Source organism: Phyllostomus hastatus, unplaced genomic scaffold (genome assembly GCF_019186645.2).
Source record: "Phyllostomus hastatus isolate PE091 unplaced genomic scaffold, TTU_PhHast_1.1 phas_scaffold_21, whole genome shotgun sequence".
NCBI lineage: Eukaryota > Metazoa > Chordata > Mammalia > Chiroptera > Phyllostomidae > Phyllostomus > Phyllostomus hastatus.
In genome coordinates this window covers 8,221,522-8,238,632 of record NW_025334017.1, presented here as the reverse complement: position 1 = coordinate 8,238,632, position 17,111 = coordinate 8,221,522, and the positions used below count along the sequence as shown (strand labels likewise).

At 38.4% G+C, this 17,111-nt stretch overlaps 1 protein-coding gene across 1 annotated transcript in view; it reads right to left on the bottom strand.

Annotated features, from left to right (window-relative positions):
- NKAIN3 (sodium/potassium transporting ATPase interacting 3) overlaps positions 1-17,111 on the bottom strand; it is a 535,660-nt gene that overhangs the window by 36,875 nt on the left and 481,674 nt on the right. The window contains exon 5 of the mRNA XM_045860759.1: positions 3,534-3,594. Coding sequence (XP_045716715.1) covers positions 3,534-3,594 — 61 coding nt within the window. The remainder of the gene's footprint in view (positions 1-3,533; positions 3,595-17,111) is intronic.

Here is a 17,111-nt window from a genome sequence, read left to right as displayed (position 1 = left end):
TCATTTCTATGGTAATATCACCTTATCCTTTTAAAAAGAACACATGGGCAAGCAGGCAAATACATGAACACTAGCCTGCAGGAAGCCTGAAGAAACAGCAGATGTGTGGAATATTTTTCCAACAGTCATGCTTCCTTCTACTGAAAAGTTCCCAAAAAGTATACTTGCAAGGGTCAGATGCCTGCACAAGGAGCTACTTTGAGTTGTTCAATGTAAAATATTGAACCCACCTGTGGGGGGTTCATTTCCTTTTAAAACTGTTAGTGTCTTTAACATACTTTTCTGCCACCATTCAACATATATGTCCCACACTGGCCTTTGTATGTCCAAACAGATATCCCAGTTGTAACTGGCAAGCTAATATCAGGAGTAGTGATAGCAATAGATTCTCTGGAAAGTTCTGGCAGTATTTGTGTAAGTCAATACTACTTTCAGCATCTTTTGCCTCACCTCCACACTTCCCTGAATTAAAACATTCTTTTTAGTAAATCCAACAAGATAGTAACAAGCCCACCAGTTCATTTTCAGCAGTAGATGATTCACAAATGGGATGCTGACAGGTTCTTATGATTACACTTTCCAAGTATCCTGGTCTCACAAAAGTGCTCATAGAGATCGACAGATATTGTAAACAGAAACAGAGACATAAACAAGTGTTTTCACTAGAATGAGCGATAGAAAGTATAGACCCTCACCTACCAGTACTCTTCTTTTTGTGAGCTTATTTCATTGTCTCTGACCTGCAGTCATGGTCTTTATAGGAAATAGTGAGCAAAAGAGGCTGAGAAGTAACTAAAGATGGGTGGATGGAAATAAATGTTTTCTCAAGCATTTAGTGCCCTTCTGAAATGTCCATCACTGAACTATTAGTCCCACAGAACTACTTAGCAGCCCAGAGGGGAAAAGCAGGTAGCTGTTATTAATTTTTAAGGCTGGCTGACAGCTTTCAGTCCAAGTGCAAGGCTTAACTTTGCATTCTGAATAGTGCAGAGATTTTCATTTGTTAGAATAGGATTCGAAATGATAAATGATATATTGTCTGCCAAAATACTGTGACATTACATTATATATTTGCAGTTACCTTTCAGAATAAGCTTTCCAGAAGTATACCCAGACAAATTGGAAAGCTAGCAGTGTTGTTTCCTTATTTTATGTTTTGCGTTTAGAAAAACAATTCAAAAGACACGTCTGCTTGGCTGTGGGTTGGTAATGTCTCATCCAAAGGGCAGTTCATTATTGCACCTAAAAGCTAAGTGTTGGCACAAATTGTACTAGTCTATGAGATCATTGCAATTGGTTTCATAGATTTCTTTTTGCTCACATCTGCCTTCTCAAGACTCTGGGACAATTCAATTACAAGTGCACTTTTGATTCCTACTTCTATCAATAAAAATATAAAATTACCCTTGCTTGAGAACTATCAGACTAAAAGGTTTCTGATTGCTTTTCACTGTCATCTCTCTTCCATCAGATTATCATGTCAGGTTTATCTAGGGCATATTTACTTTGTTTTGAGCACCTCAGAATCTTTCTGACTCTGAGCATTATTTGGACTGATGGAAGCACAACTACTGTGTCCAGATGTCTCTCAGTAACTTAATATATGGCCCCAATAACAAACACTAGAATTAAACCATTAATGGAATAGGTTGTAACAGCTGCTTCAATCTTAGTTTGATGGGCATTAAAATAGCTGATTCAGAGATTTCTATAGAGAAACTTAAGCTAATTAAAGACACCAAAGTCAATGGAACTATAATATCTGCCAGTAGCAGACAATCCATATACATCGACATTAATACTCTAAAAGAAGGCTAGCAGAAGGTCAAAAAATGTTTGCCCAATTTAGACGAGCCTTTTATTTTGCATGTCAGTTTGCATTTCCCAGTTTTGCTTAAAATCACAGGCCTCAAAGAAAAGTCCTTTCTATATTTATGCTAATAGATAAAGAAGACTATTGATTATTCTGTCTTTTCTCACACGATAAGGCAGGAAAGAACATTGCATAGTTTGAGAGCCTCCAACTAATTCACTGAGGAGGAAAAGAAAGAATTCTTTTGGTATTTACTCAAAAGTACCTTACAGGATTTAGTTGAGGTTTATCATTCATTGTTACAATTTTTTGAAGTATTTATTCATCCTCAATTCTAATCATTTCTGTTAGGTCCTGAGTCCAGTTAAAACTGCTCATATTCAATCGATTGCTTTTGGCTGTGCAGCCTGTTTTAGCTGTGGGTCAGAGGCAGGCTGCTTTTTGTATATTAACATTGTCAGACTGTGGAAATAGCTACTAATGGAACTCCTGAAAATAGGCTTTTTGATGTTAACCTCATAGTGGGAAGTATGTCATTACAGCTGCACTTTTGAAATGTCAGAAACTTTCTGGCTCATCTAGCATTAAAAAAAAAGATACCCCCAAGCAAGCATAAAATATGTGATGCAGTCTGTTTGCATGTTTTCACTGCCCAATGAGTTTCATCTCAGGTCTAATATTTATTCCACTTGGTCAAATAAATTGAGATGAGAGCTTATTGTCAACTGGATCCCCGTTTATGTATTGTACACTCTATCTGCTTGGAGGGAAGCATTCATCAGACCCCGTTGGAGTCGTGTTCTAGAAAGTTATAATGGTTAGCTAGAGACTGACCCTCGTTGCTGAGTTAACTTTACAGCTCAGACCGTAACTGCAATGATGTAACTAAATCTCTGATACACTTGGGTGTGATTTGTTTATCCAATATTATTATTTTTTAAATAAATTAAAATTTCCTTTGGTATTACATGAGCCCATAACAGAGGTGTGCCAAGAAGTGCCTTGTACATTAGCAGGTAGGTGCTTAATAAATGACAGTTGTTGGCCTATGTTGCAAAATCTCTGTCTATGTAAGTTCAGGTTGTATATGTCTTTTTTTATTGTTTTTTTTTACTTAAAAATTATTGTATTTTTCCATTACCATTTAACTCCCTTATATCCCTCTCTCCCTGCAAACATGTATATGTCCTCTTTGAGTGTTCTGCTAAAATGTGATTACTTAGCTTTTTTAGCATCTCTCTCATTGTTTTTTACATCTTGCCTTGAAGGTTATTTATTTTTAGTTTTCTCAGAGCATTTTATATAGTTTGTATACATATAGGTCTTGCTATAATGTGCATTGTTGTTTTTGCTATTTGATTACAAAATTTTGCAGCCAGCATGCTTACAGGTGGTGAGGGATAAAGCAGCCCCGAATCTTCTACTCAGCAACCTGTTTAGGTCTCCGATGAAAAGTTACAAAGACACAATAGGACAGCAATCCCTGGGCTTCTGTGTCTCTGGGAAGCTTCCCACACAACTGGGACTGCAAGTTTCAGCACTCAGCACCATCTTATCTGAGTGCAGTCTGGTTTGTAAATGTGTGATTGTAACTTTACTAGGGTGAGTTCAGTGACTTTAAATTCCAAATAGAAATGACTTCATAGCCCTATGATGATTGGGTTGGAAGCTACATCTCAGCGAAAATCAACCTGCAGGGAGATATAGCAGCAATACTTACAGGTGTCCTCTTCTTCCATGAAAATACTGATCACATAACAGGCATACACAAAACCAACCAACTGCAAAGGAGAGGAAAAACATTCTTTAAGAATCTAGGCCTAATGTCCATAATTAAAGAGCATATATAATCCAATAGATAAAGAATATATAAGAGTAACATCTAGAATTTGTAATAAAAATAGAATTTTAATAGAAAAAATCTTGTTTTTGAACAATGCCTGTGATTTTTAAGGAGGTTTTCCATTTCTATTCAACTTTAATAGCTTTCTAAAACAGTATACAGGAATGGGGAAAAAAACAATTCCTAGATAGTTTACTTAAATTTTGATTTGGGAAATACAGATGTTACATTTTAAGGTCACAGATTATCCAGAACATATATTTTTAAATGTTAACTATTTATAGAGCAATTTGCAGCTGCACTCATTATTACAACTACTTTAATGATTAATAACCAAAAAGGAATAAAAATATATTAATTACAAATCAAACAGCAATCATTTACTAAACTATTTAAAATGCTCAGAGAATATAAATTCTATTTAAATACCACATTGTTTTTTTAATTATAGCACAATAGAATGCATTAACTTTCGGCTGTTAGTCATTAAATCAAACAGATGAGATGACTTATACTTTGGACACTAGTGGTTAAAAGAATAAATGCAGGTGCTTATAGGCTTTCTAGCTTTTAACATTTTTTTTTCACTTATACTGAGAAGACAATTTTTATTCTATGGAGCCAGTGACACTGTAATTCTTGGAGGACAAAACTGTCATTGAATCTAGTTGAGTCTAAAATTACTCTGATAAGTACTTTGATGAAAAAGACGTTCCTCAATAGCTGTTATAGTCTGTCTCCTTACCTTTCTCTCCATTGTTAAAGTCTGTTCCTCCTTCCCCTTTATAAAATAACATTGGGAAGGAAACTTCCCTGATAGTCCCAGTGTGAAAGGCTGAATGCAGAGAATAATATATCTGGTGGTTGTGACTGCCCAGGTAGATTAGGAGTCTGAACTCATAGCCCACTTTCAACTATCTAGACTAAGGCCAAGAAGTCCCTCAGAGGGTGAGAAGTTAGACTGAGAAGGACTTACACAGAGAGAGTTGCCAGGGTACAGGAAGGTTCTCTCACCTCAAGTGAGGGGGTATTTCAGGGAACCAGAAACATGGGGGGACATAGGTGCTTGGTATCTAATTCCCACTTGGAGAACTCAAAAGTTGGGGGTGCTGTGGAAAAATGAGCTTTTGGTGACAGAGTATGAAGAGACAGGGCTGAGCAGTCATGGCCAGTCAGGTGTATGGGTCCCCTTAGCCTGGCAGGTAAGGCCTTTTTGAGAGAACTGATTGAATTGCTGTTCTGGAGTGGGACCCCACGCAGAGGACTTCCTGCCAGGGGCAGGTGGCCTCAGAAGAACGATGCTGCTACTTTGTATGTAGAAGATGCACCAGCCAGAGAGGCTGATCACCCAGAGAAATAGCTGAGAGGATCCTAAAAGATGGTTGGGGTGGGTTTCTGAAGAACCCACAAAAGTACCTACAGAAGGAAGAGTTGCAATTGGAATCTGTACACCCAGAGAGCACCTCCTGATAGATTACAACTGAGCCAGACAAATGAGACCTGGTTCCTTATCTCTTCTCCCATGAGTCCTCTTTTCACTGCATCCCTGGACTGACCCAAAAGAGAGAAGTGGAGTGAGAAGAGGGAAAGCAGTGATAGGTCCCTTCCCCACTGCTGTCTCCAAGTTGAAGTCAGACCCAGGCTGAGGAGGAAAGTTGAAATAGAGGAAAGTTTGCACTGGCCTGGGCTGGATTTTTTTAATTAAAGGTAAAATTGGCATACGATATTACATGTGTTAGGTGTACAATATTATAATTTGACATATGTATGCATTACAAGTGATCACCACCAAAAGTCTAGTCACCATCCATCACCATACAATGGCCCTTTCCCCCATTTCACCCTCCTATGAAGCCCCTCCCCTCTAATAACCACTAGTCTGTCCTCTATATAAGTTTGTTTTTGTTTTTTAGATTCCACATATGAATAAAAAAACATAAGATATTTGTCTTTCTCCATCTGACTTATTTCACATAGCATAACAGTTCTTGCATCCATGTTCTTGCAAATGGCAAGGTTTTATTTTGTTATTTGTGACTGAGTAGTATTCTGTTTATATACATTCACAGGTTCTTTATCCATTTTTCCATCATGGACACTTAGATTGATTGTTTCCATATCTTGGCCTTTGTAAATAATGCTACAGTGAATATGGGGGTGCATATATATTTTCAAATTAGTGTTATGGCATTCTCTGGATAAATACCCAGAAGTGAAAGAGCTGGGTCATATGATAGCTCTAGTTTTACATTTTTGGAAAAATCTCCATCTTGTTTTTCATAGTGTCTGCACCAATTTACACTCCCACCAACAGTGTATAAGGGTTCCCTTTTCTCCATAACCTCTGCAACATTTTTTATTTCTTATCTTTTTTATGATTATGGGCTGAATTTTTTAATATCCATGAGGAACCAAAAGAGCTGTATGTTTGGCCTGAAATGTGATACAAAGGGTAGGATAGATTGAGGCTAAAAAGTGTGCTTGAAGGGGCAGTGGGAGAAAGAATAAAAGGCCTCTAATTGTATTTTACCATGTTCAGCTCATTCAGTAAACCAGCTGCACACAGAAGAGAGAAATGGCCGATGGTCTTATTACAAAAAACTTCCTAATGGATTTCTTCCAGTCCTTTTTCTCTTAGTTGCTATATGCTATGGTTATATTCTTATGACTCATGTCAATACTTATCATAAACTTAATTGTTAATAACTATATAAATTTGCATAATTTAAACATACTGTAATATATTTGAGCAATATGCTATTATTGAACATTGTTTTCAAATTATACATACTATTATAATGAATATTAATACTTTTTCTGTATTTTGGATTATTCTGATTCTCAGAAGTGCCATAAGTAACACATTTCATCCTGCTACAGCAGTGAATGACAATGCTTGCTTTGTCACACCCTTAAAAATATATGCCAGTATAATAGACAAATGGCATCTTTACATTTATTTAATTTGCAATAGTTTTATTTCACTTGAAACATTTTCATATTTTATTAGACATTTATATATTTTTTCCAAATTATTTGCAGAAGTCCTTTACCTGTTTATTAACTTGCTATTATTTTCATTAATTTGTATGAGATCTTATGGCATGTATATACAAGCTTTTGCTATATTTATTGCATTTATTTCTTTTTGTCAGCAGGTGATAGCGATGGCTCCATAATTGTGTAATATTTTCTTAGTAAATCATACACTAGAAGGTATCTACCTACAAATAATTTTCCTATTTTCTTGGTGGGCTTTCTCTTAGTGTGGGTTTCTCTTAGGGCTTTTTCTTGGGTGTGTATGTATACATGTAACTCAAGAACTTTCTTATATTAATTTTCGATTGGTGCTGTACAAATGTGTAATAAATACAGAACGTATTTATTATCTTACAGTTCTGGAGATTGGAAGCCTGAAATGGGTCTCTGTGGGCTAAAACGAAGGTGTCAGCATGGCTGTACTCCTGGAAAATCTGGAAAATGTTTTGCAGCCTTTTTCAGTATCTAGAGGTGCCTCTATTCCTAGGCTTGTGGCCCCATTTTTTACATCTTTAAGGCCAGCAACCTTGAACTGATCCTTCTTTGTTGCCATGTTCCTGGTGTCCCTCTTCTGCCATCCTGTTCCCCTTTTAAGGACCCTTGTGATTCCACTGGACCCACCTGGATAATCCAGGATAATAAGGTGACCATTTAAGGTCAGCTGATTAGCCACTTTAATTCCATCTGCAACCTCAGTTCATTCCCATTTGGAGACTAGTTCATGGACTTCTTTGAGGGGCCATTATTCTGCCTGCTACATCTGTGACCTTGTGTTTTTAGTTCTTAGCTCCCTGGACAGTGGGTTACAATGGGAAGGAAGAAGAGATATTGATGCAATTACTTAAGTTTTAATGTATGAAGTAAAATCATATCTTGATTTAAAAACAAGACTTGAAACTTTGAAAAGTCTTTTATATCAATTCACTCCTCTCAGGAAGTACCATCTTTTAACATTGGAGAAACCACTGCCAGCATCGATTTGGTGTTTGTACATTAGTGTATGTTTCCACATCTTTACTATAAATATGTATCTACAAAGAGACCATAATTAATTTAAATAGCATTTATTTCTAATAGTTTTCTTGATAACTTTCTGAGAATATTATCTTTTTAATTTGATTAGAGCATCATTATTTTTTATTTTGTATCATGGCTGACAGAGAGCTTATACTAGGCTGAGAATACATGTCTGCTCTGTCTTTTCAATTTTTTTTATTCATGTGTCAATAACTAGTTTTATCTTCAATCCACGGATTCTTGCAAGAAAAGTTATAAGCCACATGGTCATTTTGTGAGCATTAGTTTTCTTAAAAAATAGGCAATATAGTGTGTAAACTTACTTAACTCAGAACAAAAAAATGTAATTCATCTCAGTACACTCAACATGCCTGTCCCCACCAATCCCACCATGCAGTGGAGCTCCTGCCCCTCACAGGATAGTCTAGAAACTCAGCCACACACACAACTTCCTTACTTGTAGTCCTAGTGAGGCTGCCAGTGCTAAACCACATGTTAGATATTGTTAAAGGTAGTTTTTTAGGTTATTGGATAAAAATAAATAGATATAGAGGCAATGTTGTCTCCTTATACTCCTATGGATTACCTCCTTTCAACATGTGTTCCATTTTGGAATATTTTATGCACTTCTTTGCAGGCATTTGCCCTCCTTTGGAGACTTACTTTGAAAATGACCCTTTCAGCTGAAAAACAGCTCAAAGAGTTCAGATAACATGAGTTTTAATGATATAAACATAGGCGAATCAGATATCTTTTCAACTCTATAGAGCCAGACCAAGTGACAACTGAACAGATCAAGGTCTCCTGTCCAGTGTGACTGAGTGAGTGGTACCAAGGGTCTCTTCCTGGTCCTTTGCAAAGAGCAGGACAGTAGCAGAATGAGTGAATAATGTTATAATAGACACATTTCTGAACTAGCTTTATTACTTTGGTTACAGACCAAAATTTAGATGCTGCATTTCTTATTTTATCTTGGAAGTTGCTTATTGAATAGTTAGCCCACAGTTATTTGATAGTTTTCTTATTACAATAATATATTTTTAAAGGATTTTATTTATTTTTAGAGAGAGGGGAAGGGAGGGAGAAAGAGAGGGAGAGAAACATCAGTGTGTGGTTGCCTTTCACATGGCCCCCACTGGGGACCTGGCCTATAACCCAGGCATGTGCCCTGACTGGGAATTGAACCAGTGACCCTTTGGTTCACAGCCCATGCTCAATCCACTGAGCTACACCAGCCAGGACTATGATAATATTTTTTACAGCAAACCCAAGTAAGTGAAATTTCACAAATCATTATTTTTTTCATTTGTATTGGTGTAAGGTAGGTAAAGATAAATAAAATATTTTGATCAATTGCTATAAGACTTTTCTAGTCTTAAGAGTCTAGTCTAGTCTATAAAGCTAGGTCCTTCGTGATAGCTAAACACTGTAATGAATATTATTTTTCTACTTTCGTAATAGAGTATAACTCTGTAGAAAAAATATAACACTTCTACCTACACCTTTATGTTGATTTAAATTAAACTAAATTATTTTGTCTTCTCTGATACCTTTGGAGATAACAATGATATCTAAAGTATATATTAGTATATTATTAGCTTCTTTGACAGAGACTATGTTTTGGTGTCTTCTAATGTTAGCTGATTCTATTTGGCATGCTTGGCCATCGGCATTTACTGGTTGGTTCATTGGCATTTACTGGAAGAAAGGCCAGAGGATTGATGAGAAGGCCCCTTGAGAGCCTACTCAGTGAACTTAATGCTGAAACACTGTTTTCACATGTCAATATGTAGAGCTGATTTGATGGGGTTGAAAAAATTCCACCCTGATAAACAAATTCTGACTGAAAACAAAATCCACCCCACCAACCTCTGGTTTGCCTTACAGCTGTTATAAGAGGCCTGGAAAATATTAACTGCTAATGGGTGTACCATAAAATTGTTGTGTTGCATTATTTATACATTTAAGAATACAAATATAAGAACCCTCTAAGAAATATTCATAATATAAAATACATTTTTATGTTTTAAGGAAACTTTTTAACAATCCCAGTGCAAGTCCCTTTCTAGGCTAAACAGAAAGAGATTTACCGGGTGGCTAACAATGAAAAGCAAATGCAAGTCCTGATTTTATCATTTGAGTAAGTGCAGTGACAGGGTTAGGTTGAGACACTGAGCAAGTTAAAAGGATTGCATAAGATGATGATCATAGAAGTATCAATACTTTTACAAAGGCAAAGGAGAGCAAATTCCTTTAAAATTTTTTAAGAAATATATTATTACTTATTTCATATAAATATGTTACTTATTTCTTCTCCATAGTTTTAAGGTCATGTATCATTCTAAAAATATTGGGTTACTGCATTTTCTGAAAAGATTCATAATCTATGTACTGAAGAGAATTGGTCAATATATTTATTTCTCCTTTCCTAAATAATTCTTTTGACTGACAAAAAGATCAAGTTCTTTATTGTTATGCCACCACAATATCTTTATTCAGTGATTTATTTTTTTTACTAATGAAATGTGATAACACCTAGTTGTAAAAAACAGCAATGCATAGCAAGAGAAAATTTATCAGATCCAATTGTTCACTAATGGGCTATAATAATCTCTTGATAGATGACAAGAAAGGAATTTTGGACAGGTAGTCAAAATATATGGTACCACTAGCTGGAAATGGTAAAACAAAAACATGCCATAGTAGAAATATTAGATCACACTTTAGGTCCTCAAACAAAATTTACCACCTATAATCTCAATAGTATAACAAACAAATTAATTGAAATACATGTTTTTACTTTGCTTTATTGATGGGAACACTAATAAAATATTTATCCCCAAAATTACTTTGGCTACCATGATTAACCAAACTGCTATTTAATTAATAATGCTACTCTCATGAGAACCTGTCTAGACAAGTTTTGGTCACCAATTTGTGGATGGCTGAGAGTTGCATTGCGTTCTGGGTTTCCTAGAATACAAGCTGAAATAGTCCCTGTGGCTTTCTGTTTACCTTTACGAAATGTAATATAACACATTTTTGTTAATAGCAAAGGCATACAACATAATAAATAATGTCAGGATAATAATCTTGATTATTTCTGCTTTTAATAAAGTTTTAAAAGTCATTTATTTTAAGGACACTTTTTCCTGTTCCATTAAAGTCATCCATCTCTATAGTTACAACATTTACTTTTTCGCTCTGTATTATAAATTCTGACTGCATAAAATTCTGACTGCATAAATTTCATCTTTCTGACATATTAAATGAATGCAAATTACATAAGAGCAGATTCCAACACCACTTTTTGTGTAAGGGATTGATTAGCTTTTGCAAGTAGGAGTCATATATGAGATTGATTTGTTTTGGCCTGCAAGCCTCACGTGAGGACTGGCAGGCTGAAGTTTCACATCTGTAGACACAAGGATGAGGACACTGGCTGTGTGTCCTGCTAATTGTGGATGCTAGTATGAATGAATCAAAGAAATGAGTCATCTCTAAAAGCCTGAGTGTCTTAAGGGAACACTTTAAGGTGAAACAGATGATGAGAAAAGCTCATCCAGGGAACTCAGGAAGAAAAGCTTGTTCAGGTCTAGCCTTAGGGTGAGAGAATTGCTGAGTCTGAGGGAAGCCTAAAGGATTCTTAAAGAAAAACAATTTCCCATCTACCTTCCTAAATTTCCCAGCACTTACACCAACATTTATTTATTTATTTAATTTCTAAAAGTCTTACCTGAGGACATCTTCCCATTGCTTTTTAGAAAGATAGGAAAGGAAAGAGAGAAACATCAATGCGAAACAAAAGTATCTATCAGTTGCCTCTGGTAGTACCTGGACAAAGGATGGAACCTACAACTCAGGCATGTGTCCTAACCAGGAATCGAACCTGCAACCTTTCAATTACAGGATGACATGCCAGCTGAGCCACACCACCCAGGGCCACGCCAACATTTAAACCCTAAAGTTTAAGAGAACCTGTAAGGAATGACAGAATTTTCTCTATTTGACACACAGCTTCTAAAATGCTCTCTTAGTTGATTTTTCCTCAACTTCAAAATAACTCTATAAAAAGCCTTGGCCAAAACAGCCTGTGGGCGGCAGGCAGAGGAGGACACGTTTTGTTCTGTGTAAAGCTTTATTCCTGTGAAAACATTAAGTTGAACATCTGTGAGTAGGAAGCCTCTGTAGGTGATTTATTTGGGCTAAGGTATTAAGTAGTTTATAAAAGAAAGCATACTGCCTAATGTCAAGAACTGGGCATGGTTTAGGATTTTACTTTTATAAACTAACAAGTTAGCCTGTTGTTGTTTCATGGGTACTTGTCAGAGACATAAGGTGAGCAAAGCTCCTTGTCTGTGCTGTATTCCCTGCCCCCTGGGGCCCACGGTGGGCCCCTGCTCACACAGAGGGCTGTGCTGCAGGAGAGGGCACAAGGCCATCTTTATAGCAAGGAAAGCAAGCCCACTCTGTCCAGGGGCGGGACTGGGTGGGTGGGTGGAGAAGTAACCTCATCCCTGAAGTTTGTTGACTAAAAATATAACCTGGAGAAATCTTTCAGGTAAAGAGCAATTATAAATTTGGAGGTGATCAGCGTATCTGTAGGTGGTATTTAAAGCCATATGACTGCATTTGATCACTAAGGAAGTGGATGAAGTCAGAGAAGGAACCCAGGGATGAAGTCCTGAAACATTTTAACACTTGGGGGTTGGAGAGAAGCAAAAAAGGCTGAAAAGGACTGACCAGAGAGGTACAGTGATACAAGAAAGTGAGAGCCATCAGCTGTGCCCAAGGCCTCTGAAAGGTCAAGGACACTGAGCACTAAGCACTGACCACTGGACTGGATAGTGGGAGGACATGAGTGACCTTGATGGGAATTGTTTTAGTGGAGGGTGGAGCCAAAATGTGATCAAAGTGGGTTCAGGAGGAAAGAGGATCTCAACAATTCTTTCAGGGAGATTTGCAGGAAAAGAGAGTGGAGAAAGGGAGAGCACCTGGAAGAAGATGCTAGTCAATGAGGTGGTTTTGTTTCTTTTTGTTTATTTTAAGGTGGACATTACTACAACATCTTTGTATTCTGATGGGAATAAGTTCTTCCTTAAACCATGACTCATGATTGGGGGTTATGGAGGACAAAGATTATTTTGTCTGTCCAAGCACATGTGAACTTTTCATCTACTTCCAAACCTTCGATAATCCTGCCTCACCCCGGCTTTCAAAGCTCATCTTCCGCCTTTTCTGCCGTGAGCCTGCACCCCAGCTCCCTGAGCACATCCCATCCTTTGCCTTCTCAAGACCTGCTAACCCTTTCTCACAGCTCTGTCTCCAAAGGCCTTCTCATTCTTCAAACCATGTCATAAATGCCACATCCTTTGATCTCTCCAGTGGCTATACCTCTAGTCTGAACTGTCTCAGAGCTCCATCCTTATATCTCTAATGCACTTCCCAGTATTGCTTTGTATCATAGCTATATGTGCATTTGCTATCTCCAGGTAGGTCCTTAGAGGCAGGAACTTTTGAGAGAGTAAATAGAAGGCTCATGTCCTCTGAGAGTCCTGTTCTGGTTCCTTCAAAATGAGGATCTGTTCCTTCTCCAACTTTGACACAGCCTCATGTCCCTTGATTAAGGCACATTTCACATGATTATACCCATTTATTTAGAACACCATCTCCATCGCCAGACTCTTTCAAGGTGAGAACTTTTTTTCAACTCAACTTTGCATTTCTGACACTCAGCACTTTGCCTGGTACAAAGAAGGTACTCGTTAAATGCTTTTGAATGAACAAATGATGAGAAAGACTGTATTTCAAAGGGAAGCGTGGGAGGGAAACCAGTACTCCTGGGATAAAGTGGATGGATTTCAGAACTTCAGCACGCTAGCAATATTGAAATTCCTCCATGGGTCACTCAGGCAAAGTAAAAGCCAGCTCTGCTTGCGTGCAGTGATAACTATTGTCTTGATTTGAAAAGCTTGATAGATTTTTCTGCTTTGCTTTGATACTGTCTGGGCCATGCAGTAAACATGAGAACAGCCAAAGACTGTACCATCTTAGGCAGATGGAGGAAACATAAACATATAGACAGAGAAGAGATACTGGGCTATTTTCACTTATGCAGTAACTATTGGTTGGGTTTACATGAAACCAAATAGTTGAAGTGCATTAAAAATGGCTAGCTGTATACTTGAACACATGCTCCTTCCTTCACTGGGGAGAGGACAAATAATGTGATGGAGTAAGAATTTTCAGCTACTTTATTGAAGTAATAGGAGGTTTTTAATAAGGACTAGCAGTCTTCCCACTCTCGTGGCAAGTCTGCATTTAGCACACCCTTTTGTCAGGTCAGGAAGGTAGACAACAAAACGTCCAGACACATAATGCAGGGTTAGTAATTTGAGATTCTTCTGACTCTTCTAGAGGGGGTGGGGTTCAGCTTTGCACCATGGTTCACAGTCAGTTTGGGATTGGCCAGCAGGCGAATTTTCCTTGGAAGTTATTGCAAACTCTGAGACTGAAGAACAGGCAGCAGGTGGACAGTCTCCTTGCACAGGGCTGTGTGGACACATTTCTTTCTCTATGGCTCTCAGGAGGGCCTTTTCGTGCGACTGTCACCCATGCCCATCTGTTTTCTCTCGTGTGCCCGGTACAACAGAAGTCTAGGATCTTAGGGCCCTCAGGGGAAGAAGTCCGGAGAGGAACTGGCCTTTCATTTGTTTGGATTACTCTGGGAAGAGTGTGAATCCTGCTTAGCCCTAATCTATTTGTTTTTAATCAAGCAGCTCATACTTCTCCTTCAGGAATCCCGAGTTAGAGTTATGTCTGTTTATGGAAGTGTCCTTTGCCAAGTGAAGCCTGAAATTATTTGAAGACATTTGGATCAATCTCTTAAGGGTCCCACTGGCACCCTAGGCTCCAAATGAATCAATGAATATGGAAATAAGTTGTTTTCTCCCTGATGACTATAAAAATGCACAAGAGTAACACCATCCTATTTAGCCAGGCTTTGGGATTTACTGCCTTGACGTGTCTGGGAAGTGCTTGTGTTGACAGTCAAAATGGAAAACAAATAGTTTCGGGCTTCTACCAAGGAAGATGCGTTTTTTAATGACCCGCTTTTGTGGCGCAGACATTCTGCACAGGCCAGCTCAGCAACATTGCAGGGAACACGAACGTTCCTCTAACTCACAAGCAGCTTTGTTCACAGATAATACATTTCTGGTGGCAATGATTTGAGGAATAAGAACATTGTTCAAAAATAAAAAAAGTAAAGGCACCTATTGAAATAGCTCATTTTATGTAGGACTTTTCTAAGTGTCCACTGCCAAATTTAATAATTCTTCAATGGTATCATTTGAATAGCTTGGTAGGGTCATAGTATCTGAGTGTTATGAGGAAATTTGGAGGAAACTGTTTCTCTTAAGAAAAATTTCATTTAGCATTTACCTATTTTATAATCCTAAATGTAAACTAAAAGAGAATTTGTAAATGTGTGAGGTTAGCATAAACGTAGTTGGGGAGTAAAGAGTTGTTTTTATGACAGTGTCAGGCTGTCACAGTTGCGGTCTTGGGTGACTGCACCTGTCTTTGTGCACATGGAGACCTGTGAACAAGCCAGGTTACACAGAGCTCTGCCTCTCCCACAGCTGGCCCTCTATGTGGAGTCAGGCCCAGGAAACTGGGGTGAAAGTTGGGCTTGATTGGGAGCCCTCTGCCTGTGTCCATTCAGGTTGGTCTCAGACTTCCTTGTTCCCATCTGGTGGTGTTGACTACACTCTCTAGAATAGAAGCTCATACCTTCTGTTTTTATGACTCATTTTGGAATCTGCTCTCTGGCATACTATAGCAGATTTACTCTTTGTGGCTCTCCCATGTTGGGTACCCTTAGGTACTCAGAAGAGACATTTCTGCCAATATACCCTCAAATCCAGCTTGCTACTGGGCCATGTGATAGAACAGTGGGATGTTCCTCTCCAAATTTTATGTGTTAGAACTGAGATCCCAGAGCATCCATTGGAAGGCAGTGGATGGCAAAGCAGCTTTGCTCCAAGCTCCGTGCTTAGGCAGCCAGGCACTGCCCCGAGGGCATAGAAATCCACCTGCCTATCCACTGCCTGTCTGCTTGACTCAGCCAGTAATGGAGCTACCGAGGGGGCATTTACAAAGGGCAATGTCTGGAGCCATGACTATTGTGGACCCTGATCCTGTTATTCAGTGATAGGCAGGTAACCTCCGCAGACTGCTCAGGCCCTTGTTGCAATGGAATTGTATGTAAATACACAGTGTTTGTGGATCTCAGGAGAGCTCAAGAGAAAGAGAGGCTTTCCTCTGCTCATACGTGTCTGTGGAATTTGAGAGGACATATTTTGCAATATATGAGTAGAAGTCTGCTTCTCTGTGATTAAGTGGGGTTTTCACAGGCTTCTTAATTTGTTTGGGAGATGCATTTGACCCACCTAGTGAAATATGGCAGATGTTGTAATCTTCTGGGTTGGGTTAGCAGATGGAGCTAATTCTGTCTAAGTCCACCGACTTGAACAGGAGTCAGAATGAGAGTGATGATGCTATGACCCTGGTCTGAGAAACCCCAGGGAATTCTATGTGAGAAACTGGCCATAGTAGCAAAGTGTTCCAGCATTTGTAACTAATGGACCTTTGAGTGAAGCCAGATGCATAGCCTAAGACCTGTCAATACTTCATTATTGCTGCAGTAGATCATTGACCCTCCCTCACAGTTTAGGATGGGAGGATCTCATGTCATGGACCACCTGACCTTTTCTGAAGGTCAAGGTAAAATAAATGTTGAGCACTACCACTTTATCTGTGTGGTATTCCTGTCTGCTCCTTGATTACGAGCCTCTGTATCTCTGCTCTTCTGACTGATGAAACAACTTCACTTTGTTCCTGGGGACTAATGATATTCTTGGCAGCAGAAATTCAAGGGGTTCCACCTAGTGCCTGGGGAAGCAACATGAGTCCATTCTTGCTGCTAGCCTTGCTGTGATGTACCCAGGTCTCGGGATGGGTTTCAGCTTTTTTCCTGGGATCCAATGCTTTCTTTACAGTTAATTGTTATGGTGGTCAAGAGTCCCGCTTCGTGGTTGGAGAGATTTCAGTTCAAATTTTGGCTTTGCCAATACTATCTAAGTGAGCATGGGCAAAAGTATTTAACCTCTCTAAGCCTCATCTGTAAAATGGAGAGAATGATCATATTACTTCATTGATTATTGTGAGGGTTACTGAGATAATGAACATTTAGCACTTAGCACAGGGCTTTGCTGGACAGTAGTCTGGCACTGTATGGCCACTACTTCATTTAGTCATTATATTACTAGAGCGAAGTCCTATTATTAACTCCATTCTGTGGATGAAAAATTGAGGCACACAGTTTAATTAACTTGT